This window comes from Anopheles funestus, chromosome 3RL (genome assembly GCF_943734845.2).
Source record: "Anopheles funestus chromosome 3RL, idAnoFuneDA-416_04, whole genome shotgun sequence".
NCBI lineage: Eukaryota > Metazoa > Arthropoda > Insecta > Diptera > Culicidae > Anopheles > Anopheles funestus.
Window position 1 is genome coordinate 44,104,757 of NC_064599.1, and position 26,258 is coordinate 44,131,014.

At 36.7% G+C, this 26,258-nt stretch overlaps 1 protein-coding gene across 50 annotated transcripts in view; it reads right to left on the reverse strand.

Moving 5' to 3' along the window:
• Positions 1 to 886: 886 nt before the first annotated feature.
• LOC125769886 (sodium channel protein para) overlaps positions 887 to 26,258 on the reverse strand; it is a 50,982-nt gene continuing 25,610 nt past the window's right edge. For 5 of the 50 annotated variants that reach the window (XM_049438888.1, XM_049438866.1, XM_049438878.1 and 2 more), the window contains 16 exons: positions 24,058 to 24,335; positions 23,736 to 23,909; positions 21,908 to 22,070; positions 20,716 to 20,903; positions 20,440 to 20,647; positions 18,016 to 18,197; positions 17,524 to 17,743; positions 17,183 to 17,448; positions 16,887 to 17,060; positions 14,286 to 14,408; positions 13,069 to 13,191; positions 12,793 to 12,987; positions 12,477 to 12,722; positions 12,141 to 12,411; positions 11,744 to 12,048; positions 887 to 11,651 (listed from right to left, as the gene is read on the reverse strand). In XM_049438888.1, the coding sequence (XP_049294845.1) occupies positions 10,632 to 11,651; positions 11,744 to 12,048; positions 12,141 to 12,411; positions 12,477 to 12,722; positions 12,793 to 12,987; positions 13,069 to 13,191; positions 14,286 to 14,408; positions 16,887 to 17,060; positions 17,183 to 17,448; positions 17,524 to 17,743; positions 18,016 to 18,197; positions 20,440 to 20,647; positions 20,716 to 20,903; positions 21,908 to 22,070; positions 23,736 to 23,909; positions 24,058 to 24,335 (4,136 nt within the window). In that variant the 3' untranslated portion in view covers positions 887 to 10,631. Of the gene's footprint in view, positions 11,652 to 11,743; positions 12,049 to 12,140; positions 12,412 to 12,476; positions 12,723 to 12,792; positions 12,988 to 13,068; positions 13,192 to 14,285; positions 14,409 to 16,405; positions 16,529 to 16,886; positions 17,061 to 17,182; positions 17,449 to 17,523; positions 17,744 to 18,015; positions 18,228 to 20,439; positions 20,648 to 20,715; positions 20,904 to 21,907; positions 22,071 to 23,284; positions 23,448 to 23,735; positions 23,910 to 24,057; positions 24,336 to 26,258 lie in introns of all 50 variants that reach the window. The other 45 variants (XM_049438890.1, XM_049438897.1, XM_049438894.1 and 42 more) reach the window with 16 other exon arrangements.

The following is a 26,258-nucleotide window of genomic DNA, read 5'->3' on the forward strand; positions in this document are numbered from 1 at the left end:
CAGAAATTCATTTTGCATATCCATGAAAAGCTCAGCCTGTGAATCTGTTGTGAGTCCCTGGCAGGTAGCAAACTTCAGATATTCACCGGCGTTGTCCGGGGGATTTAAATCTTGCTGTTTTATCTGGTTTCCTTCCAACTTTCTCCCCAAAGTTCGGTCGATTCGGATTGTTCAACGACCAATATTCCCTCTTTCCCTCCTTCCCAAAGTTGGATCAGTTCGGCTTGTCCAAGGCACCAGCCTTATCGCCTGTCCTTCCCATTCCAGTGTCCCGGAGTAGGCCGCACCCTGCAATTACTGCAGCTATTCCGAGAATTTCATATCTTCAACAGATTTAAATCTATCAATACGGCCAGGCCGTCTTACCTGGAATAAAAAAAACAGATTTAAATAAACTCATCTGCAGAATAGATAATATCATATTCAGAACCAAAGTTAAGGTCTAACTTCATCTACTGGAATCAATCGACTTTGCAGTATACTACAGATCAAATCACTACTACCAAACCATAACAAAATAGGAATAAACGGAAAGCTTCACGAAGTACATACTGTGACACTTTGATACAGATCGCCCCATGCTAGATCTCTATTCGACGAGATCCGTTCTCTGATCCGTTGCTTGGTATGTGCCGTGAATTCAACGCCTTTTGTGATTGTTTTGAGCTGGACTTGTCACGCTCTGTGTTGCTTAATTGTATACGTGTAGTGCGGTCTATTACTAGTTAAATGTATAACTAAATGTAGAAAAGAAATTATTAAAACACTTATGATGGTCCGTTGAATTCAAGTATTAAAATAACAACTAAAACAGTACGATAAAAACCATGTATCATCATTTTGTTTCGATTTTCCGAACCGTTGAATTAAGCCAATCCGAACACAATTTCTAAAGCAGTCAAGTTCTATATTTTATCATTTATTTTATTTGTACAAACTTCAACAATTTTTTTCTTTTACAATAATCATAATGAATAATAAATCTATAATCTTTTTGTTTGTTGTTTCTTCGCTCATGCATTTTGCATCGTCGTTTTCCATTAGCGGTCATTTTTGCCTTACTTATTTTCCCAAAAATGTTTGCACATTTATGATTTGTGTGGTAGTACATATTGTTCAGTGTTTTGTGTATAAGGAATTTGTTTTGTTTGTTCCTTTGTGTGTATGTTTGTTTTATATTGTTAGGTTTAGCAAATATTGCCATTAGCTCTGATTTTTATGCTAGCTTTGACCATTGAAAAATAGGCAAAATTAATCAGAATGTTGTTTCTTTTTTTAAATCGGCAATGAACGTGAACGTAATTTGTGTCACATTAATATGTGAAGTACAATTGCCAGCGTAGACCAGTAGACCAGTGAAGCTTAATTTCGTTGGCAAAGATGTTGGATGTTGAACGATTTGTTTGGTGAATTTGTTTGCAATCTTTAGGTGCAATAATGTTAATGTTTTGTTGTTGTTTTTTTTTAATAGTTGTAGTTGTTGGTCGAGTTTTGATAATATTCTTTACAAGTGTAACATCAACCGAGCGAAAGAAACAATTCAGCGCAACCCAAAGTGTTTGATGTACTACATCAGAATGTTGGCTTCCGATTGCTGGTATCATGAGTTCTTTTCGTTTAAATTGTATAAAAAAATCACTTATTAAGCAGGTAATGGTAACATAAAATGGCTGTACTCAACTTTAATGCAATTGCTTTTTACCTTTGGTTTGCGACACTTTCGGCTGTGTGGGCCAAATCCTATCGGGAAGACACAGAATTTGACCGCACAGAACAGTTTCGTGAACATTTTTCAACCAGTCTTGTGCTTGCTTGCCTTGTAAGTACCAGCGTCTACTAAAATGATATTTCTAAGAACTTTTCTCATGTAAGAAAAAGGGACATTGCTTTTCACTGTGATATGTTTAGAAGTGGGGAATGCAGTATACTTTTAAACATCTCCAGCCAAAAGTACAAAGAAAAATATAAACCATTTACACAATACGCCCCTACGCCCCAACGTTAGCAGATTATTCTTTACTGGCATACACCCACACACAACCATACATACACACACACCCACTCTCATACATACGTGTTACACACAGTTACACAGTTTGCACTAGATAGTAGAAAAAATAGTTCACGAAATATTCTGTACCGCTACATCAGTAGCAATCAGCTGTAGTAAGTTTGCTGAACACTTGAAAACCCATTTCTAGCAACTAATTGAAGTTTCATATTTGACAATAAAAACACAATAAAAACAACTAAAAAAAACTGAGTGAGCTTCACAACATCCGGCGCTACTTAGTATTTTAAGTAAGTTCCGCCAGTGCGGAACTTGCACAAAAGATTTCAATACGGGAGTGAACGATGAAAGCAATGTTGGACACATTGCAAAAACTATTACCACCAGTGTTTAGAGTGTTTAGGTAGAACCAAGTATTAATAGCAACAGCTGGGGAAGTAGCTGTGTATCATCTGATTCTTGTCCTATTATCCGTTGTAACTGTAGCTGCATTTATAGATGCACCTTGCATGGACTCGTACGACGATTGCGATCTGCTGTTCGAGTGATAAAGCAATTAATGGACTGGTTTGCATCGAAATCAGGCTGAGTAACATTGTAGCAATAGTGTGATGAATAAGAGCAGCGCATTTTGGTTCTTTTCAAGCGATTGCTAGAACTGTATGTGTGTGTTTTGTATGTGTGTGTATGTGTGGGTGTACTGTTTTAGTTGGTTGTCTGCACTCGTAATGTAAGAAAATGTACACGCCGATAACAGTTGAGCCAAAAGCCCATCCTCTTACCACCAAACAAACAAATGTAGATGCTCTTTGAGAAATATATCTAAGTATATATGGTACGGTCAGTTATAACTGGGCTTTTTACTAACTGTTCTTTTGCTTTTGGTTGGTTCCCGGGGTGCTACTTGTAAAAGTACTCTGATTCGCTGCTAATTTGTTTTATCGTTTTTATCGCTACAGAAGAAAACAAAACCAAAACAAAAAAACCCAAAAATCGGTTCGGCTTTCGGCTTTCGGCGTTATTTTGAAATGTTGCATCTTTTGAATGAATTCTATCTTACTTCCACTGCCGCTCCTGGTTGCTGCGGGTCATTCTATCGCTTCTCGTGCTTTCGTTTTCGTTCTTTTTTTGTTTGTTTTTTGTTCTGTTGTTTTTGTTTTGTCACTTAACTTTCGATACAGCGTATGGTTTGTTTTCTTCTTCTCTTATTATATTTTCTTTTCTTTCTTATTTCCCTTCCGGCAATTCATTGCCCCTTTTTGCATGTGTGTCCTTTTACGCGCCTCTAGTGTATCGTTCGATTGCATTCAATCGGCTAATTTACAACAACACGGGTGCCTGTGTTTGCTTCCATCCTGCAATAAATGTTCGCTTGAAGTGGCGTTCACTGTTTCCTCTTGATTGTACATTATATGGTTAGATCGAGTGAACTTGGTCGAGTTCGATTGAGTAGATTATCATCTTGTTAATTACTTCGTCAAATTTGGTTACCCTCTATCAGCAAAGCTTTAATTTTCAATAATGCTTTGAAGCTGTTTTGAAGCTGCCGCAGCTGTTAGCATCCATCTGGCGTAAGCAGATACAATTCCTTCCAAGGTGTGCTACAGCTAGAAAGAATTACGTTGCGTTGCGTATCCACGGACCGTAATGGACGAAGTCATGTTATACCTGGGTAGCTCCTAACCGTGGCGATTGCTTAGCAAATTATCTCGGTTGGAACGGCTTGTTTAATACTTTAATGACGAATGCTCGCTACCTTTTTTTTTGGCTAAATGAAAACATGGAAAACTGGCATGCAAAATGTTGCCCAGCGTTAGGGCTGTTGTTTGAAACTCAATCGAGATTTGAACGAACATCCCGATTGGGTTTTTTGTTGTAAGCGGTGCAATGTACAATATGGTACAAATGATACCGGAAACCATACGAAACGAAGAACAAAAATCCTTATATTAAAAGGTCGAACATGTGCTTAGGAAAGCAATGGTGGAAGTCATGAAAACACAGCTAAACATATAAACCATGAAGGATAAACAAAATTGTAGTGTACTTCTTTGGTTTTCTGGTTTCGTATCGCATTCGTTTGCCGAATTGTGATGCACGATAAGTGTAGATAAAAATAAAACAATCCATCACGACTTGCACCGGATAAGGAGACTTTTTAGTTAATACAAATACTTCATGTTTGTTACTCTTGCTCTTGCATGCTACGAATCATTTATACAGATTCCTAATATAAGTTTTGCCTTTTTTGTTGTTTGTTGTTTCAAATATGCTGCCACTACTATCTGTGTGGATCTATGCACGATTTAAAATTTCTCCATACTATGTTTCTTTGACTGGAGAGTTGTTATGTTTTTCATGGTAGCGAATAAACTTGCCTTGCATTTGCTCTATTCGATCTAAGCGATTACTTGTCCGTCGTCCGTTCGATTCAAATCGACCGGCTTGCGTCATTTCAAATGTGGTGATCATTCGAAACGCGCGTTCAGCAGCATGTGTTCAACTTTTGGGAATTTCATTGTTTTTTTTTTTGGTTTTCTTGCACACTTATTTTTGAAAAAGGCACTGAAATTGTTGTTTATTTTTTGGACATGGGAGGAACTTTCCTTCCTCAATACATTATTTCTGTGTTGTGTGTGTGTTTGTGGGCGTCTTTAATATGGTTGTATTATTTTTTTCCGCCTTAGCTTAGTTGTTTTTCTCCCCATTTTTGAGCGCTGCGATATTTTTTTTTTTGTTTTTTTTTATTGCCTTTGGATGCCGTACGTTCTAGAAGCCATGCGCATGCAGCTATGCGTTCTGTTCTCGCTACACTTAAACCTGAATTATTAAAGGTGAATTAGTACAGAGCTGCAAAAGCGCGCCTTTCACTGGTGTCGTTTACTGTGTTTACTGGCATCTTTCTGTCCATTTGTTTTCCGCTATTCCTATCTTAGAAAGTATAATTCACCCATCGGTTGATAGGAAAACATTACTGTAGTTTTTGGCGTGGTTCATTGCTAGCTCGCTTCAGCTCACGCTCATGCTTTACTTACTCAAATGTGTGCATTGCTTAAGTGCGTGAATTTTCTTTTTCATATTTATAGACTTTAACATTCTTTTGTTTCGTTTTTTTTTGGGGGTACTCTCTCCTTCTCCCTTTGTTTCTCTTCCTGTCTCTACGCTGGCATGCCAATTTGAGTTAATTTAGTTAAATTTAAAGATACACACCGTAAGTAGCGTAAGTATCCCCATACGGTTGCTCATTGTGTTCTATCTATATCTCCCCTGTTCTGTTTCGTACTCGCCTTCGGGAAACGAGTTATTTTACGTGTTTTTATACTGCATTGTTGTACGGACATTCGAATACTAATGCGCTGGCAAGACGGACAAGTGGATGAATGCATGTATGACGAAAAAGCACGACCATGTACGCATGTTGTGCTGGCACTAACGCTAGCAAATAGACAATTAGCAAATGGACAGCAAGCGCATCTGGGTACGCAAAAAACACGTTTGCACGTTTTAATCGGCACTAGCTAAACTGGCTTGATCTACGTTTCATCACTCCATTTTTTGTTTTTAATATCTTCACAAGCAATATATGCGCCCTAAGTATTGTGTCTGTGTTTTTTTTTTGCAATAGTTGCATCTCTACTTGATGATGTTTCCCCCCGTTCTCATCATACTATAGTTTTGTTTTTTTGTTTTTATTTTGTATGAGATTATCTCCACCGCTTCAAGCGAACATTTTCATTCAACACATGAGAGATGGGGTTGTACATGAATGGCTGTTAATTCATCTTCCTCTTCCTTCCACACTGTATTCAGTATAAACAACGGTATGCAAGGGTTTAATCAATTAGCAGAGCAAATGGCAAACCAAAACTTCGTTCTCATTTACTATGTAGGTATACTTGCTACAAAAGTTGCTATAACGAATGTTTTCAACGGTGGTAGACGAACGAAACCAAAAAAACACATGTTTAACGATTCATTCTATTTCTCTTTCATTAGTGGAAAGCAACATCCAGTTTGCAATACGATTTTTGCTAGTAATGTTTTAGTGTGATGGATAAAATTATTCTTCGTGTAACAACGAGTTGTGTCCGTTGTATGTATGTCTCTTTGTATGTGTTTTTATATGCTTGCGTTTGAGCGTGTATGTTGCATATACGTTAGACGATGTTGAAATTTAAATAGCTGATGTTTGCCTATACCATTTATGACTTCTTTTTTTAGCGAAAACAGTTGTAAAAGTAATCGTATATGTGTGTTTGTTGTTGTCTTTCCTGCCCTTTGCCATACCATTAAATTTGCACGAACTGTAAGAGGTTGATTTTAAATCTTTGGTATATATATTTGTTTTGTTTTGTTTTGTGACCCATGTTTTGCAGTACCTGTGTTGGTGGGCGCCTCTCATTACATTTACTCGATATTAGGAAGTAAAAATTAACGTGCTGGATGAAGTATTACTATGGATGCAACTCACCAACCTTCAATTTGTAATGAGCGTTGTGCTACCTATCTACAAGATTTATCCGTTTGTTTTCGTTTTTTGTAAGCATTGCATTGTTTTCAAACATTGTTTACGATAAGTATGAAGTAAAAGCATAATAATACCCGATATCAAAGTATGCGTGCGTGTGTGTGTGTGTGTGTATGTGGGTTGTGTGTTTGTGAGTGAGTGTGTGAAGGAACACATTACACATTTAGTAGAACGGTTGAAACATTGTAACGTTTACCAGTATAGGTCATAGGTCACAATGTAGTGAGCGTATTTTGTGTTTTCTGTTGCCATTTCTAGATGTGTTTACTAAGAAAATGTGTAAGGAAAAAATTAAGGTAATGTTTGTAGTATGTTAAAACTAAAGTGTTATCGCTACATTCGAATGAGATTGGCTTTATGGGAAAAAGGGGGGGCGAGAAAAGCGTTCATAGGTACTGGTAAAAGTGAGCGAATGCATGTATGTGGCAGTGATCCATACGCATTTTTGTTTTGTTTTTTACAAACGTATCAAGTTACATGTGAATTTGTGGACTGTTGATAGAATGTGGAGCGATTTCCAATGTTTTAAAACTGGCTTAGGCTACATAGTCAATACATGGATCAGAGTTAACACCTCCACACATCCGAACATGTGCCCCACCGCTGCCAAACCCCTAACCTAATATTGTTGCTGATTCATATTTTACATCGGCGCGTTGTGTAGTGGGGAGAAAAAAGGTAACGACAGATCCAGTTCCTCTTCTCCCTCTTGCCGCTATGTCCTTCTATGTTATACTGAACCCTAGTCGGAAACGACACCGCCAAAAGCATTTGTTATTTTTGTTTTGTTATGTTGTTTGTTTTTTTTTGTATGTTTTAGTTTTTATTTAATATCACAAAAGCATTCTTTATGAAGCAATCGGTAAAAAGGGAACCTATAAAGAAACGTTCGTTTTTTCTTTAAAGATATAGCAATGTTTGCCACACTTTTATCCTTTCCATTTCTTCTTTTTTTTTGGTTTGTGTGTGTATTGGTGCATACGCGCGTGCATAGACCACTGTTTTTATCAAGCTTATCAATTGTTCTGTTGCAGTTAATTTGCATGTTTCTTCCATTTTTCTGCTCTTTTGTTTTGAGCCCTCTCTTTTCCTCTCGTTTTCCAGAGAGCGTTCTGTGTTCTGAACATGATTGATATTTAAGCCATTTTTGATTAGCTTTTACTGTCTCTATGATGCCTTCTATTCTAGTTTTCATCTCGTTCGTCGATCCGATCATCACTAGATTTTTTTGTTTGTTTTGTTTTTAACATTTGTTGTCTGTTTTCTTTGATACTCGTTAGCGTTTCAGTTATATGAAGCACTTCTTAATACTTCGAACCTTTTACATACTACATTAATAGTTTCCGGCGCAAAACTGACTGAAAGGACTTTTTTTTTAACAAAAACGTTTTTAGACACCCTCACCCTTGTAATACGCTAAATGTGCAAGAAATTCGCCTTTTGAAACTATAGCTAGTTTTCTTACTTCTGGTTTTTGTTGTTTCTTTTTTCTTTAATTTACCTATTTTCGCATTACTGCCAGCGATCTCTAGCATCATATATTCAAATTGCTGGCAATATTCGTTTATGTTAAAAAGCATTTCTAGTACGTTGCATGTGTGTGTGTGTGTATGTGTTTGAACTGGAAATGTTTTTCCTCTCTTTTTTTTTGGTTTTTGATTATGAATCGGTGATCCTGTGTCATTGTGTTTTTTTTGTTTGTTTAGTGTGTAAGCGTGTGTGTATATTTTATTTTCTTATTATTAAATTCAATAAGTTTTTTTATCGTTATATTTAAAGGCTCGCCCCGACCCCTCGCATTTGATTTTTGTTAGTGTTTTGTTTGCACTTCGATACAAATGATTATGCTGTTTTGTTATAACATTTTTCAAAATCATTTATATCTCTCATTCCTCTTTGTTGATGGCTTTTTGATTGCACGCAGAAACATATTAGTAATGAAATTGGCCAAGCTTGGTTTTGCTTTGCTAGTGGCTGACAGATTTAGTTTGACGTTTTTAGTAAAGTAGCGTTTTCCATGGTAAGTTGTGGATGCTGATCAATTTCAGTGTACGCTTTGCAGTTTTGTTTTGTTTCCTTTTTTGTTCATGTTGCAAGAATAACGTAGCAGAGGTTTTACTGATAAATACTGTCAGGATCCATGCATACTTGTAGAATTAGTGCTCTTGTGCTAAAGGATATCTTCATCGTATCTACGTGTGTCCTCACCGAAATATCCTCTGTATGCCTTGGATTACTTGCAAATGTTCAAGCATTTTAACCTATGAATACAATACACGCAGCACACACAGGCCTTTCTGTGGTTAGCTTTGCATGGATTTTTTTTTACACATTCAGAGCATTTCGTGCCATTCTCACACGCTTAAACACACGCGTTGAAATTTCTTTGATTTACAGGGCTATTATGAAACGCAAACGGAAATTTCACAAACGGAAAGTCACAATTCAAACGGAAAGCAAATTTGCATTATGGTTGCTCGTTGGAGTTTATGAAAGCTTCATCGACTTTTTTCTTGGATCAATCAATCTGTCAAGATGAAAACCATAAACAAAATTCAAAATAGCAGTTCGTCGAGAGAAGCAACTGTATGATTTTTTAACAAAATTTGAGTTTTGAAGTCGCAAATCTCATCACCACTGTTGTATTTCGTGTGAATAATGAGTTACAAAAGAAGTGGACACCTCCGTATTCACTTTTTAATAATCAATTCTCAAGAAAATTGTACTTTCCGTTGCTTTCGGCTGACGGAAAATTTTCTCTCTAACGGGGTTTCCGTTTGGCACAGGTAATGCAAATTTTTTACTTTCCGTTTGTCATCAAGTTATCATTGATTTTTGAAACGTCTGATGTGCCAAACGGAGAGCCAAACGGAAAGTCATAATACGAAAGGCAACTTTGTGTGACGTTTGAAAAGATGTTTGCGTTTCATAATAGCCCTGTTAGTATGTTCAACGGAGTCATGTAATTGAACAACAAAAAAATCGGACTTAGAAAAAAAAACATCATCATCATCGTCATTATCGCTTTACGTAGATTCAACGTCATTCAGGAGACGTTGGATCATTGAAAAATGAAAAGTATATCAACAATTATCGACAGTTAATGGTAAAGAACCACAGTTCATGTCGTTACTGTTTTTTGCCATTTCCGTATTTCTCGTTGTGTTTTTTTATGATTTAATTGAATCGACTTAAATGAGGTGATTAAGCAAAAAGGGAGGGGGTTGTTCTTTTGTTAAATTTCGAGTTGATCGTATTCGGAGATTCTCTTATTTGCCGTCGTTTTGTATTCAAACAAACAAATGGAAAAAAATACTAAAACTGAATTTGCAAGCAGCTTACAGAAACAGTCAATTCAAGTACTTATACTACTTTCCGAACAACTTATGTTAATACAAATAAAAATTTATAGAAGCATAATTTAAAAAAAGTATGCAGTTGCTAGTTCTGCATACTGATATTGAGAGTAATTAAAAGCATTACAATTAAACCATATTAAAACAAACACGTATAAACAATAGCACGAAGTTTAGGCATGGAGATTCGTAAGGTTAGATAAAATTAAAAAAATAAATTAGTTATATTAATTAGTTATACGATCTCGAGTTTGCTATAAACGATGACGATTGGTTTTTTTTTTGTTTGGGTGTATGTTCGGTTTCAGCATAATGCTCTTCACTGTGATGAATCTTACGATGCGCCATGTAAGAACACATGTACCTTTCAATACCAAGGCTTGTTTGATCGTTTTTTTCCTGTTCATTTAGTGCCTGTGATAGATTCGCTGTTTATATTAGTAGGATACGGCCACTGCCTGACTGAATGTGCCAGAGTCTTATCAGCACCAGCAAAACAACCTCTTCTGATTTCCTTACGATTATCCTTCTGTACTGTTCTGTTGATTGAGGAGTTTGATGTAGCGTCTTTCGATTGACGACTATATGTACATGTACATAAGATAGCTTGCGTGTGTTTTTGAGAGAATTTGTCGATGTTAGTTGTGTACTTCAATCTTACATTCCATGTTATTTGAATTTATTATTTCTGCCGTGCTTCGGAATCTGAATCCGAGAGAGGGGGGCGAGACCTGGCTCAGACATCCGCCGTTCGCGATGTTATGCTGGGAGATCGTGAGTGTATGACGACGCGGTGACCGTTTTTCGTCACGAATCCGTCACTCTCCACCAGAACGGCCGTCTGGCGGCCTTGAGGATCGCCGTTACTATCCGGTGATTCCTTTGATGATAGACTATGATCCACTACACCTATGTTCGCCTGAGAACCGCCGAGAATTCCTTTACTTTTACCACTACCAGGGGTGCCAACGCCACCGCCTATGCTGCCACCGGCGATCTGGCTACCATTGTCTCCACTACCTATTGCAGCTCCACCGCTACCGTCGTTATCATTGCCATTGCCACCATCGTTTCCGTTATCACAGGCATCTATTTCAAGATCGTCTCCGGTGGAACCGTCAGTTCCACCGCCATGACGCTGCTTGTAGCGTTTCCATGCGTGTTGTATCAGACGGGCACAGTATTCTTCGCGTTGCCTCCAGAGCGTGGACGACACCGGTTCGTAACCCACTTCGTCCGGACGCTGTTGTACCTCACCCAACTCTGCCGTCTCTTCGATAGGATTTCCTTTCCGAGCGAAAAAGTCTTTCGTCAGTGCGTCCAGGATATCGACACAGAACATCATATCGCCACGGCAGATAGGAATATCCATCGAAATAATTTTGTAACGGTTCGGTTTATGTATCTGGAGGGGCGGTTCCAGCACGTCCAGAAAGTCTGATAGTTGATCGTACCGAACGTATTGTGTACCGTCCGGATCAAACTGTTGCCATATTTCGTAGTACATATCGTAGTCGTCGTCCGTCAAGCCCTCCTGCACGTCTTCCGTTGCTTGGGAATAGTTTTCGAGAATAACAGCGATGTACATGTTGATGACGATAAGAAAACTTATTACTAGATACGCCAATAGGTACGTTATGCCGATCGTTGATGAGCCACAATTTCCCGGGTAGCCTTTATCATTGTCCGGTGGTAGACAGTCTTCTTCGTTGATAATACCATCTAGCACACCATCCCAACCGGCTGAGGTGGACATCTGGAATGTGTAAATACCGAACATATAGGGGGGAATGAGGTGTGTGTGTGTGTTTTTTTTTTTCACGAGCATATTTGCAAACAGTGTCTAACCTGAAACAGCAAGATCATACTCTGGCCGAAGGTTTTAAAGTTGTACACATCATCCAAGCCACTCTTATCCTTGACGTGCATGAAGAATGACATCCCAAAAATGGCAAAAATGAACATCACCAAAAACAGTAGCAGACAGATGTTAAAAAGTGCAGGCAGCGACATAGCTAACGCAAACAGCAACGTCCGTATACCCTTGGCACCCTTCACCAAACGCAGTACACGGCCCACTTTTGCAACTCGCACGACTCGCAGAAGCGTTGGAGATACAAAATATTTCTCAATAAGATCACTTAAGACAAGACCTGGTATGGGTAAAAACACAACGAGACGATACGGAGTAATTAAAACATCGCATCGAGGAAGGTAGCAAAAACTAGTGAATGACCGCACTTACCTAAAATGGAAAGAATGACCACAACGAAATCAAACAGATTCCACGGTTCGATAAAGTAATGGTATCGTAGGGCGAAGATCTTCATCAAACATTCACTGCTGAAAATGCAGATGAATATCATATTCAAGTAGTCTAGCACCGCGCTAAACGTTTCTGATTGTTTGTAGTGATCCAGCGTCATGGTTAACATATTGAAGCCGATGAACAACATGATGATCATGTCGAACTTTTTATTCGTCACTATTTCGAACACTATTGCTTGCGGGCGCCACTGTAATGAAATGGAGCGAATTAGTGTGTTACGTCGTGGAATGCAGCATGTACTTTACTGCTTACCCTTGGTCGAGGGATTGCCTTGAGTGGTTTCTTCGATCCCATCTTCTTCATGGCATTGTAGTACTTTTTCTGATCTTCCGTCATGAACATTTCCAGTGATCCTCCGGCTTTCTTTTTCTGTTCATTGAAGTTATCAATAATCACACCGATGAAGAGATTCAGTGTGAAGAACGATCCGAAGATAATGAAGAACACAAAGTACAGATACATGTAGATGTTTGTTTCCCGTATAGGCTGTTTGCCGACCTGTAAAGTAACAGCAAACGATGGGATTAGCTCATTTACAAAGAAAAAACGACCTCTCTACAGCACATACGTCACGGGAATCAATGGCATCGTTCATGATTTGTATCCATCCTTTGAATGTCGCTACTTGAAATAGACACAAATACGCTTTACCGACGTGATCGAAGTTCATCGGTGAGTTTTCCCATGTATAATTTTCGGCTTTGCACGCATTTACATCCGGAATAATTTCGTGAGGTAATGTTGTTTTATTTTTATCCACACACTATCATACGAAGAAACGAAACCAAATGGATTAGCATGAGAATATTGTTCTAATGGGGATGAAGTACAGCAGTCGCAATACCTTGAAGTATTTTCCAGCAAATAATTGCACTCCCATAATAGCAAATATCAGCCAGAATATCAAACAAACCAGCAGCACGTTGAAGATGGACGGTATAGCTTGAACCAATGCATTCACGACGACCTATACATACACGTACGATTGATTCAATTGTACAGTTGATTCAAACAATAAAGAGAATAAAACATTAATAAAATTCGTGTAAACGAACCAATCTCTTGCTATGATTCTTAGATCGTTTCATTTGAAAAAGGGAATAGCCCAGCTTTGTTGACCATGCAGTGAACAGAATAAGCGCAATACAGCCATGAACATCTATTTATAAAGCGGTACAAAGTTTCAATTTTTTCAATTACCACACAGTTAGTTACCATTTTAAAACTCATAAAAAACAGTTCTGTTGGTAACGAACTGTTGGAAAGCATAAAAACAAAGAATCTTAAACGCAAACAAAACTGTTTGGCAATTGAAAAAATTGAAACATAAAGGCAACACATTTCATAAAACATTATTAGCTGATGAGCTGATGTGTATAGTATTTGAGAATACAGTTGCAAACAAAAATTGTACTAAGAGAAATATTTTTACAGAAAATTTTAAGCTAATGATATAATTCACACCCAATCTGGTCTAACAATTTTTTTCCACTTTTATTACAATATTGCGTGTTCTACAACCATCTAAAATACTACGTTTATGTTTGTATATACATGATGTGTACTGCATAGCTATGACACCAAAGTACACTTAGCGCATTTGATACACAAGCAAAACACATATCATTCCGCAAGTGTGACAGTGTTACAAAAAAAAACTGTAATCAAATGAGGCAACAGTTGATAATGCAAACAATACTGGTAAGCGCAATCACAATACTCCTACTCATGAAATATTCAGATGCAGCGTGATGAAGTAATGGCCATAAAGAGCTCTAAAAATATAACTAAGTATATATACGTATATAGAATCTGATTTATAGTAACATAGTCTACTTCAGTTGTTATGATTCAAAAATAACTAACACCATGTAAGAATAATCTAGAAAGAGTAGTATAAGGATAGCGCGATTGGTTGTTGATGATGTTTTCGTACTGGTTTGATGCTTAAAACCAAATGTAAGTAGTGCAAATCGATATGTAAAATGACTGTTTTGCTCTATTTGATGCTTTTGGTTTCGAAACTAATTAGAGTAAAGTAAATACTTTGAAGTTACGTACCCTCATTCCCTGCATACGGGACATGGCACGTAGCGGTCTCAGGGCTCTAAGAGTTCGCATGGTTTTGAATGCTTGAATACCACCCGCTCCACAAAGTGAAGCAACGAAGTTTATTAATGATACCTAGGAAAAGCATGGGTCAAATCGAGTGAGTATTTAATGGTTGATGATCGTAAAATTGAACTGTAACCGCCCGTAACTTTTGTTGTCTCCATATGATTGAGCTACTCTTTTTTTATGTGTTTGTTATTGAATTATTGTGTCGAGAACATGTGAAGTAAAGAAATTTTGTTTTCTTATTTCTAATTTGCATTCAAACTGATAAACATAATTGTAATGACGCTTCCTAGGTATTTAGTGTGTATGTAATTTGTTAACGCAATGAAATAATCATTTTTAAATGTATTGATAAAATTCATGTTGTTTTAATTGTGTAATAATAATAAAAACAAACAATGAACAATCAATAATGATGAAAACGTTGCTTGTTAGAGTGTACAAATACTCCATAACGATTTCTTATTTAAATTGGCATTGATTTGCTCCGTCACTGGAGCTAAACATTGACTAATTTTCATTGGCCGAGTTACTTCTTAAGCAAAACTGTGTAATATTTATTTAAAATAGTGAACAACAATATCAAAGTTGTATTTAACCGTACGATATCATTACTTAACGCCAGTGAATGGGCATCTGTTTAAGTTAAAGTCACTGTAAGTATTTGCAAATTAACGTAAGTTCAACGAAAAAGAAAGAAAACAACCATTATAAGTAAAAGAACGTACACAATACATAAAATTGACATCGACACATACTAAAGCGACTGTTTTGCATCAGCTACATGTATAACACGTACGGCAGCGTCTAAAAGGCACGAAAAGTCATTTTGTTTGCTTTCAATTTAATCTTGTCTAACCACAAAGTTTATGAAGGAAGATTGAGTTTTTGTTTGTGTCTTAGATCATGATCATCACGCACAACATTCAACATGTCATTCCTTGTATCGGTTTATCTATAGTCAATCCATATGTATTTACAACTGCGACCTCAGACTGCGTGATTTTCAACATTTTCATAAGCCCTTACTAGGCTCGGTAGTATTGCTAGGTTTGCTCTTAGCTGATCATGTTTGATATTTGTGGTAGTAACTTGGTATTTATTAATAATTGTTACGTTGTTGTACACAAATGGTTACAACATCTGTTTCAAAATCCAAAGGATGGTAATCAATCTTTTCCTTTCACTATGCCATAAATAAAATCGTAAAACCAGTAATTAGTGCCGTCTTTTCATATTGTTTTATAAGTTTGAAATTATGCTGTACAAAACAAATCATTTGTGAGTGTAAATGTTGAAACAATATGATGTGCTTCGATTAAATTTCACATTTTTCAGTTCATTAAAAAGGATATACAATGCTAAGCTTTTGCAAACGTTCTTTTGTTTTTTTTTCTCAAATGTCTATCAACGACTAACAATAGAGGTATTTCTTGCAACATAAATACTGGATACTAAAACGGAAGAAGTACAGGTAAATAGAAATGGAAATGGGTTATTTTATAACGAAAAATAATCAATTTGTTTGGTTGTTTGTCATTTACAGTGTTTCTCAAACGTTCCACATCATTTAGGGTTTATATTAACGTTTTCGTCAGAAACGCAAACAATTATGGCGCACTGATTCTGCATGAACGTTTTACAAATGTTAGAAAGTTGTACATTTTCACACTTAAGAAGAATCCGTTACAGAAAGTGTTCCGTTATACTAAACATCGAATATTACACATTGTAGACTGTAAGCTGCGTTAAACGTTTTGCTTAAACGCATATAAACCAGCAACGCGAACAAAAGATAGATAGATTGACAGATTGGTTCTTTGGACAAACTTTTTGAAGAAATACAGCACACGTCTATACAAACATAGAGAAGACTACAAGGAAGAAATAGTAGATAACAGTCGTGTTTCGTCAGTTAGAATGTAGGAGATTGAAGGAAGAACAAGATAGCTTCCACGAACAATGTCACTGCACAAAGTGGTACACCATCAAAGCCCAGAGAGGTAGAGTGCCTCTTTAGCAATCAAAATGTACGCAAGTGAACCAAGTGCCTTGGTACTTACTCTCATACCCTCCCAACGTGATACGGCACGAAGCGGGCGTAAGGCGCGCAGTGTACGCATCGAACGGAACGCTGGAATATCGGCCGCTCCCACCCAGATAGCGGCAAGGTTTATCAGCGATAGCTAAGGGGAAAAAATCATTGAACGAAGGAAAAGATACGCAATGAAACGGAAATCAACGAAAGATAATTAGCAGGAAGATGCACTAAACGCAATCATCTTAATTTAACCGATACACATATATCACACATTGTGTGTTTACTTATCTTAATTATATATAATTGGTTAATATGTTACAAGACTAATTTGCTTAGGTAATTGTTTTCCCTCTATTGCTGTTTGTGTGATTGTGTGAGAAACTATGGCTAAAGTAATTATTGTTAACTATGATTGTTTTGCTATGTATTATGATATGGAGATAACAGAATTATATGAGGGTCCAGTCAATGGTTTTCACGACGCACAGGACGATTATACTCACCATTACGATAATAAAATCAAGCCAACACCAAGCATTCGTAAAGTATACTTTAAAACCTAAAGCTAACCATTTGATTAACATCTCTAAAAAAAATATCACTGTGAATATTCGGTCCATATAATAAAGGATATCTTGCAGGATTGGGCGTTGTGGAAGATGTACATCTTCGAGAGCCTGTAGGGTTGCAGAAAGAAGCAGAACAAACGATCATATCAAACGCAAAGTCAGAGGAATTAATCTCATCAATCGTTGGAAGAGCAGGAAGTCCGATCGTCAATTGCTCGTGACACACTTACCAATGCTAAGCTACTAAGCAAAATCATAGTAATTACAGCAGTCTCGAAGTACTTGTTCTCAATCAGCTGGAACGTTTTGAGACGTAGGTTTGCCCAGCCCTGCCAAAACGGAGCATCATCGTCTCCAGCGAGCACTGGGAACTTTTTATAGCAATTATCCGGGCAGCAGTCCGCCGGTGAATCTTCGATCACTTCATCCTCCTCGGCGTGAATAATAAGCTCACCATCTAGCGGACCTTCTTCGCCTTCGCCTTCGTCATCGAGCTCTGGACAAGTGAACAGAACATTTGTAGTGTGTGAAAGAAGGACTTTTCATTCGCACTGGGAACGTCGGTACATACCTTCGTCAATTCCTAAATCCTCCTTGCTGGCATCACGTTTTTCTTCGCCCTCCATCGTTTCGGCGCTGCCTTTGTGGCTTTCGTCCTTGAATGGGCGATTTTTGTGACTGCCATAAGATTTGATACTGGCAGTATCATCGTCCTGCAAGGACACGCCTCTATGATTCAGTTCATGTTCTAATTTATTATCTTGATGATTACTAATAGAATTGCCTATCACCTAATTATCAAGACATAATACACACATAATGAGATTAATGTTTTGCTTAGCAGCTAAAGTTTTTTTTGTAGTAAAGTGAATGAGTGTGTGTATAAAAACTGTCAGGATGCAGACAAAATGAGTTCATGTGCCGTAGTGGTTAAAATGAAATGGGTAAACTGTGAGGAAGTTTTGATGAACAATATGACAAAACGGAAATCTCAAACCCATACTAAACAGAATCTATGAATGGATGCGAAAGTGCGAAAGTATCGATAGAAAGAAGTACGTACCTTTGAGTTGTTCATGATCTGCTTGTTTTTCTTTGCCTTGTTCTTCAGATCACCGTGAATGGTAAATTCCATTCCATCTCCTATTGCTACTTCCAGCTGGTTGTGTTCCTTGATGCCTTTCTTCAGCAGCCCATCAGCCAGTATGTCATCTGGAGTAAGTTCCAGCTCATTTTCACCATGTTCTGCAGATATACATGGACATACTCCTTTGCCTAATGCATGTGTTTTTTGTTTGTTTGTATATTTGTTTGTTTGTGTGTCATGATTCAGTTTCCATATGGACGGTTGTGCATAATTTTCACATATTCATACGGTGGTACCATATTATGTTTTCGTTATGATTTCAAATGGAATAAATTACCATTGGTATAATATAATTTCCAATCGGTGGAATCCAAAATAAGTCGAGCAAGAGAAGAACATCGGAAGTTTCACAAATGGCATATGGCATAGTATTCCATTTTACGCAGTTTGTTTCAATGTGCAGTTAGCATAGGAACATTTATAATATAGAAGTAGATAAATCGAGAGAAAAAATTGATACACTTGAATTAAGAATCGCTTGTTGGTACACGGATATTTTAAATATCAGAGCACACACACACACACATACACACATAGACATTTCATCAAAATACAACAAAGAAATGCAAACAACCTTTTTCAATGCAAACAACGACAACGACAACGATGTCTACTATCATCAGGAAAGTACCACAATCAGGAAAGAAAATACAAGCGTGGCAAAACACATACTATTTTGGGGAAGAACAGTAGGTAAACACAACACGAACAATACATTTACAGTTTACTGTACAAATCATCGAAAGTAGTAGGTATTGGTATTTTGCGTAAAAATATCAACACGATCAAAACCTGCGTTATTATGTATGTAAATTAATGTTCCCTCAAATCAAACAGCTTTAAATTCCAGAATTATTCATAAATCAAATGGAATTGGAGCTATATCCTTAATAGCCACTGTCACTGTTGGTGCAACCAACAAGAATGAGAAAGCTTAGTAGTACTATAGGTAGTAGTTAGCTTAACTTGCTCCGTTAAACAGGGTAAGATTACAAGCTATTCCGCGAAAGTAGCTTTGACACGACTGACAAAACGTTCGCAAATTAATAATATCTTTAGTAAATTGCAAACTGCTTTTTTAAAACTCTTTTTCTCTTTTAAAACAATGTTGTTTAAGAGTGAGTGGGTAGGAAGTTTATTTATTTTTTTTTTAATAATTGCGTTATCATGCTATTTAAAAGTTGTAGTGTACTCAAAATCATAATAGATAATTATCTTTCTCTATAAAATGCTTCAAATATTCCGAAGCTATTTTGTAATATTACAAGGACACAATCAAACATCGAATTACCTTAAGCGAGACACTAACCAACGATACACATATGCTCGAAAAATTTTCGGTTTTACGTCTTTTTTTAGTTTTTTTTTCTTCATAACACACAAACGTATTAACAATACATGATGAATTACTACCAAACTAGCAACAGATAGTATACAGCTCTATTACTACTTTCGGTAGAAGGATAAAATCCACTTTTAACGATGCTAATCAAATGGAAAATTGCTAACACTAAACGAAACACACTTTCGGGGAATATTTGACATGGTTTTAAATTTTGGACACTGATTGTGCCACACCAATTCAAGCAAGTTTCTTATATTATATTATATTATATTACATTGTAGATGCGCAACTACTATCCTGCTTTTTTTTTAATTCATGCATTTTTAGATTAAATGGTGAACCAGCTGCCTATTTTTAAAACCTTGCGTAAATCTCGAAATTCGATCTTTTTTGATGACGGTAATAGGATGGCAGGATGTTTGGAAAACACTGCATTTTGAAGTTAACGATACTATTACGAGTTGGTGTTACTCGTAACAGAAAACATATAACTGCTACGGTTAAATATGCTGCATAATATTTACGATGTGCGATTTCCGCTAAACGTATCACTGGGTATTTGTATTAATTAGATATCTTAAAAGTTTGTAGGTCTAGTTTACCAGAAACTTTACGTTTGCTCGGATAGTTACAAATTTGCAAATAAACGGAAATTAAGTTGCGCACCTACTATGTAAATTTTAAGATAGAAATGTAACATTCAGTTTATTAAGTTTTGTTAAACTTTAATGTCATACGTTTTATATCTAAACCAATTACAAAAGATGTATCGATCGCTTCACTCATTGCATCCGATAGCACATTGATGTCAAACAACCCCGAAATTATCACAAATCAGCAACCTTTGGTGGGATTCTGGTTGGAAACTATCTACACTACGGTGGGCAATACAAAATAAACTTAAGTTTGATCGCACACTAGCGCTAATATTAGTAGCGGTAGTGTAAGTGGATAGTAACCTTCTTCCTATTACAAAGCAAGGTGTATTTGCTTACCTGTAGGTTGCACCGATGCTATTTGACTCGTTAATTTGTTTTTCACAAACTTGAGTGCATTTGCTATGTTCGCCTTGATCCAATTAGAAAAGCGTGATATTCTGTTAAACGCTTCAGCGATCTTGTTGGTCTCGTTGTCTGCCGTTGGTGCGGACAGGGATGAAGAACCGAAATTTGACAAAAGCAAAGCTAAGAAAAGATTAAGAACCTGCAAAATAGAGTCATTGGTGAACTATGGGTGAACACTCACGACTATGCAAATGCTAGGTTACTTACGACTAAATTTCCTATTACTACCGTAGCCAGGAAAAATGGTATGCATGACACATCGCCAACAAGCATACAGTCCCACATGGATTCGATCCATTCACCGCACAGCACACGGAACACAATCATAAAGGAATGCATGAAATCGGTAAAATTCCATCTTGGCAGATCTTGGTCTGGGAACAGATGCACATTATCTGGAAGAATTTATTTCGAATAGAATTGAAGAAAAATACGAACGATGCGCGATTAGGATTAGGCGTTCACCAGCACTCTAAGAAAAATGTGAAAGCACTTGATTTACAAATAATCCGCGTGGAGAAGCTAGCAGATTGCAGATTATCGAGGCATTTGTAAGCTGTTTCTAGAGCTCTTGTTGTTCTAAAAGCTTGTCGTTTAATTTGTTGTTATTTTGTTTTGTTTAGCAAACAATGGTATGCAAGACAGTAACCAGCGGACATTGAACAGTCTAGTACATGTTCGCTGTAAATCAGAACAAAATACCAAATGCAAGAAAATAGCGACTGATTTAAATACGATCGTTGAAGTCTCTGGCACTCAAATGAAATTATTGTAGTTTTACACAAATTTATACGGATGCATCGACCTTAAACCTTTGTGTTTAGTGATCAGATAACAAATAACGACACAATTGTAAATAATTTAGGTGACACATTAGCAGTCATAGATTTTCTTACAAATGATAAAAAGTTATAAATTGTAATTGATTTGCAAGGCGCATATTTGAACATAAAGCAATATGTTTAAGAAACAATGGATATTGTACGCTAAATACTCTACCTTCAGTCTTATTCATTGTTTCATCTCTAGTCTTTCGAATTATGTTTCTAGTCTTTTTACGAATGTACAACCATTTGAGGGGCTTCATTGAACTACATTAGAACTATTATTTTGCAAAAGCATAGCAAAAGCACCCTTCAGCTATTGTACTATTATGTACTATGGAAGTGGTAAGCACTGGCCACCGTTGAAAATACCATTCACAATCAACTATTTTCCATGCTCTTGCCAAATCTCACTAGTATGTAGTGTAATGTGTACATTTATACAAAATGGTTCGGAGTGAACGAATTTTGCGCACGTAACGATTGCCTTGTTTTTTCCGCTGTGATTTATGGTTGTCTTGTACGATGCTTTCAATCACAAAGTGTTTTGCGCCATTGCAGAGCTAGCTACTTACCGACATAGTTCTTTCCGAACAGCTGCATTCCCATCACGGCAAAGATGAAGATGATAATGCAGAGCACGAACGTCAGATTACCTAACGCTCCCATCGTTCTGCCCATGATGGAAATGAGTAAATTCAGCGTTGGCCAGGATTTGGCGAGCTTAAAGACTCGAAGCTGTTGTTTTTTTTGTTTCAAATGATTTGCGTGTAACGTAAGTTTTAGGTTTTTATTGTGGTAGATGATGATGCGTCAGATCGCAAAATAAAATGAGTTTTAATTTGTACAGTTTTTAATGCGAAATGGTTTTGAGTATGCGTACGATAGCGATGTTGTTGATGCATGTTATGGTATATGTGTTTGTTGCATTTTTTTTAATTTTTTCGCAAGAAGTGTATAAATTACATACGATTAATGTGAGAAAGAAAAGAACCATGAAAAAGAAGAAAGAGAGAAAAAGAGAGATAGTAGAGAAAATTGGCAAGTAATAGAAAGCATTTTTTTCATCAACCGTATGTTTTCTTATAACTATCAGAACAAGTCAATATTCCTTTCAGTGATGTTCCTTCGTGTTAGGGATCATGGGAGAGTAGTATTTTTTTTTATTATTGTATTTATCCAGTACAGTGGTAAACCCTACCATGCTGTTTCATCTAAATACATCCACTAATTGCAATCGAATACTTCTATGGCTTATGCAAGTATTCGTATAGATCCATTCCCTTCGTCTTCGACTACATCGTAAGATCTTTTATCTACTTCATAGATAAGCGCGATATTGGCAATTCTAGTACGCTTGTTGCAAAATAGCTAATGCTGCTAATGCCGATGTGTTCATACTAAAATAGAGTTTATCAGTGCCTAGCAGCTAATAACAGGTATGCAGAGTTGAGAGAAAAATGTCGCAGCGTTCAATACTTAACCGAGGGAAAGAGATTTAGTGGAAAACCCTTAACAGACCTCGCGCTAGCAAAAGCTACACATTCAGCAAACGGTTCTTTGTTAAATTAGCTAAATTAAATATTGTTAGTTGAGTCCACATTATAATTTTGGATATCTTGATTTAAATGTGTAATGAATAAAAGCTTGCTTATGAATCAGCTTACTGAATGTGAGCTCATGAGCTGGAAAGTCTGGTAAGAATAAGAACAGAGCGGTAGCAGGTCAGAAAGTTCATTATAGATTAGATTTTATACGGTAAATTAAAAACAGAAAAAATAGCTCTAAATGCATTGTTGAACGATTGTTCAGCATATAGCGGAGAGGAATAGAGACATAGAGAGAGATAGAGAGAGAGAGAGAGTGAGAAAATGTAGTAGTTAAGAAGTGTAGCGAGGATCTTGAACCAAATATCCAATCTCCCAAGCACATGTTGGCATTTCTCACACTACCTGTGTAGTTCTTGCCAAAAAGTTGCATCCCCATCACGGCGAAGATGAAAATGATGATGCATAAGACGAAGGTCAAATTGCCAAGGGCACCAACTGTTCGGCCCATGATGGAAATAAGAAGATTTAATGTAGGCCAGGATTTTGCCAGTTTGAACACTCTTAGCTGTAATTGCAAGCGTATCAATATTTCAGAATACACAATATAGAACGCAAATAACCGAACGAGTCATAGATGAGTCGGAACATTCAAATGAACATAGCGACTTTGTCCACAGGTAGAATTGAATGTTTTCCGCGCTGTATTTGTTGAACACTGCTACAAAGTGATGTACATTTAATACGATGGAATTGAAACAGCATTATACATTTTATCGCCATTAAGACTTGGCGTGGTATTGATTGACCGTTTGCCCAAAAGCTGTACAAAGACTCATCCCTGACCAATACTTACCAAACGGAATGAACGTAATACTGACAATCCTTGAACACCCTCAAGCCCCAACTCTAGTAGGGACAGTGCTACAATAATAAAATCGAAGATATTCCAACCCTCTTGAAAGTAGTATTTGGGGCTCATGGCAATAAGCTTCATTGTTGCTTCGATAGCAAACGTTGCTGTGAAGAACTGGAATCAAAAAACGCATTAAACAGAAATTTAGACGAATGATCCCTCGAATGAAGTCAAGCTATCCCATTTTGACACAAATAATTCAACTAAATTGCATTGAAAAATCAATCAAAACGCGTATTCATTAAAATTGTTTGAAACTTACGTAGTTGCCACTCTTCAGAGCCTTTTCCATATCGGGATCCATATCATGATGATCTAACGCCATGAATAACGTATTTACTACAATGCAGAGCGTAATGAATAGCTCCACAAATGGGTCGAACACAATAAAAGCAACACCTTCCTGAAATTTAAGCCAAACCCAACAACAGTCCCAGACGCAGAAAATGTCGATCATCTTCATCAGGAACTCGATCGCTTTATCCTTGAACGTTGGCCCGTCCTCGTCGTCGTCCTCTGTGGGGAAGTAATAAACAGAGACTGAACATCGTAGGCGAGCATTAGTGCGAAAGGTTTTGACTCACTTCCATTTGTGTTGTATTTGTCTTTTTTGTTGTATACTTTTAATTCACTTGTAAGTGCAGCAAATTTTAACTGGCTTTATGAATGTTGCGAGATTGAAAATCCTTTTAGCCGATAGAATGTGCCTTTAATGCTTATTTTATGTGGTGAGCTTGCTATTGCAACTTTCCCCACATAAAATATGTTCTATTTTGCTATAAGTGTTCTAGCTAGTAGCAAGCATGAAATATGACCTTTGTATTCTGCTGCAGACGTCTCAAAATATTCTATTACGCTGATTAGATATGAATGTATTGCTAGCTATGAATTTTATCGATAAGAGACTGGAACAATGACCAATTTTTTTTTGGCTACATTTCATGTTTGTTATGAAATTATTGTTTTTATTTCCATACTGCTGAACATTGTACTAGGAAACAAAAAATCCTTCTGACATTTTATTATTACAATTTCATGTTTGAGAAGTAAGAAGCAAAATGCTCTCCATCCATAACATTGTTCCAGTCTTACACCATTTCGCATAAAATTCAGAAATGATAAGCATTCAGCTACATAGCGCATTTCACTAAGATCTTGTTCCATGTCAAGCGTAAGCTGGTTGTTGGCTAATGAATTGCTACTTTGCTTAGAAAGATTTTTCAAACTGCATTGTGTGTATCCTGTATGTATCAGTCAGTGAAATGTTTTATTAATTTCGGTCAGTAAAAGCAAAACCGTCTACCCTGCACGAATACGTTGTATCTATTATTCGCTTAGATGCTAGTGCAGATCGATACGAAATAAGCCAAAAAGTTCAGCTGCTCACACTTGCATTTTTGCACAATAAAATTTACTCATTCAACTGCGTAGTCCATTTGGTGACTTACAAAAGCTTCTTGCATGATCATTTTAAAATATGTGTTTCGAACAGTGTGCGCATGAACTGTTGATGCATGGTTGAAATGTTATATAGAGGAATACGAGAATAGATAATTTCAATGTAAGCCTTTAGTTCGGAAGTAAACGTAAGCTAAAAGGCTCGTCTGATTCATTAAAGATGTAAAAATGCAATGATCAATCCATTTCACTAGCTTACGAAATGTTTTGTACATTTATTCGGCTAGCTCTTCACCATTGAATTTTATAGACGTTCATGATTCTTGGTGAGGTTATTGTAAATAAAACTCAAATACAAACTGATACATAAACACATGTTAAAATTTATGAGAAACATAACAAAAACATAATTGTACTGATGCATTAATTTAATCTGGAGACGTAATACCAGTCGCTTTTACATTCTAGTGCAATCCAATAAAATTCAATTTCGCTAACATCATTTGAAGCTCTACGTGAGATACTCTGCTACTCAGAGTATAAGGTTAAATCAAACAGACGAAACACGAATACATAATAAGTCATACGAAAGTATTATACAAATGTCTAAACACATCATAGAACTACTTTCTAAACTAGAACAATGAAACTGTGCAAAGACTACTGGTGAAATACTCCTATGGAATGATGTCTTATGTTTATAAGCTCTTCTGACTTATGTTAACGATTAGGTTCTTACTTCATACTTCGTTTGATATTCATTACCATGGAAGGCATTATTCATACGGAAAGAAATCTCATTATCGCTCCAAAAAAGATAAATAAAACACAAGAAAGTGGAGTCAACTAGGAGTTTTAACGCTAGCAACAGATTAAATACACAGTGATTAGTATGTATCAAGATGGTTTTGTTTTTTTTTTGTTTTGCTTTTTTGCACACAAAATGATGTCATAATACATAACTAAAATAAGACATAAAAAGGAAGTAGGTGAGTGGAATGGAACATTTATGTATCTACAAAATTGGTTCTTATCGTTAGAAATGACGACACAAACGAAGACTAG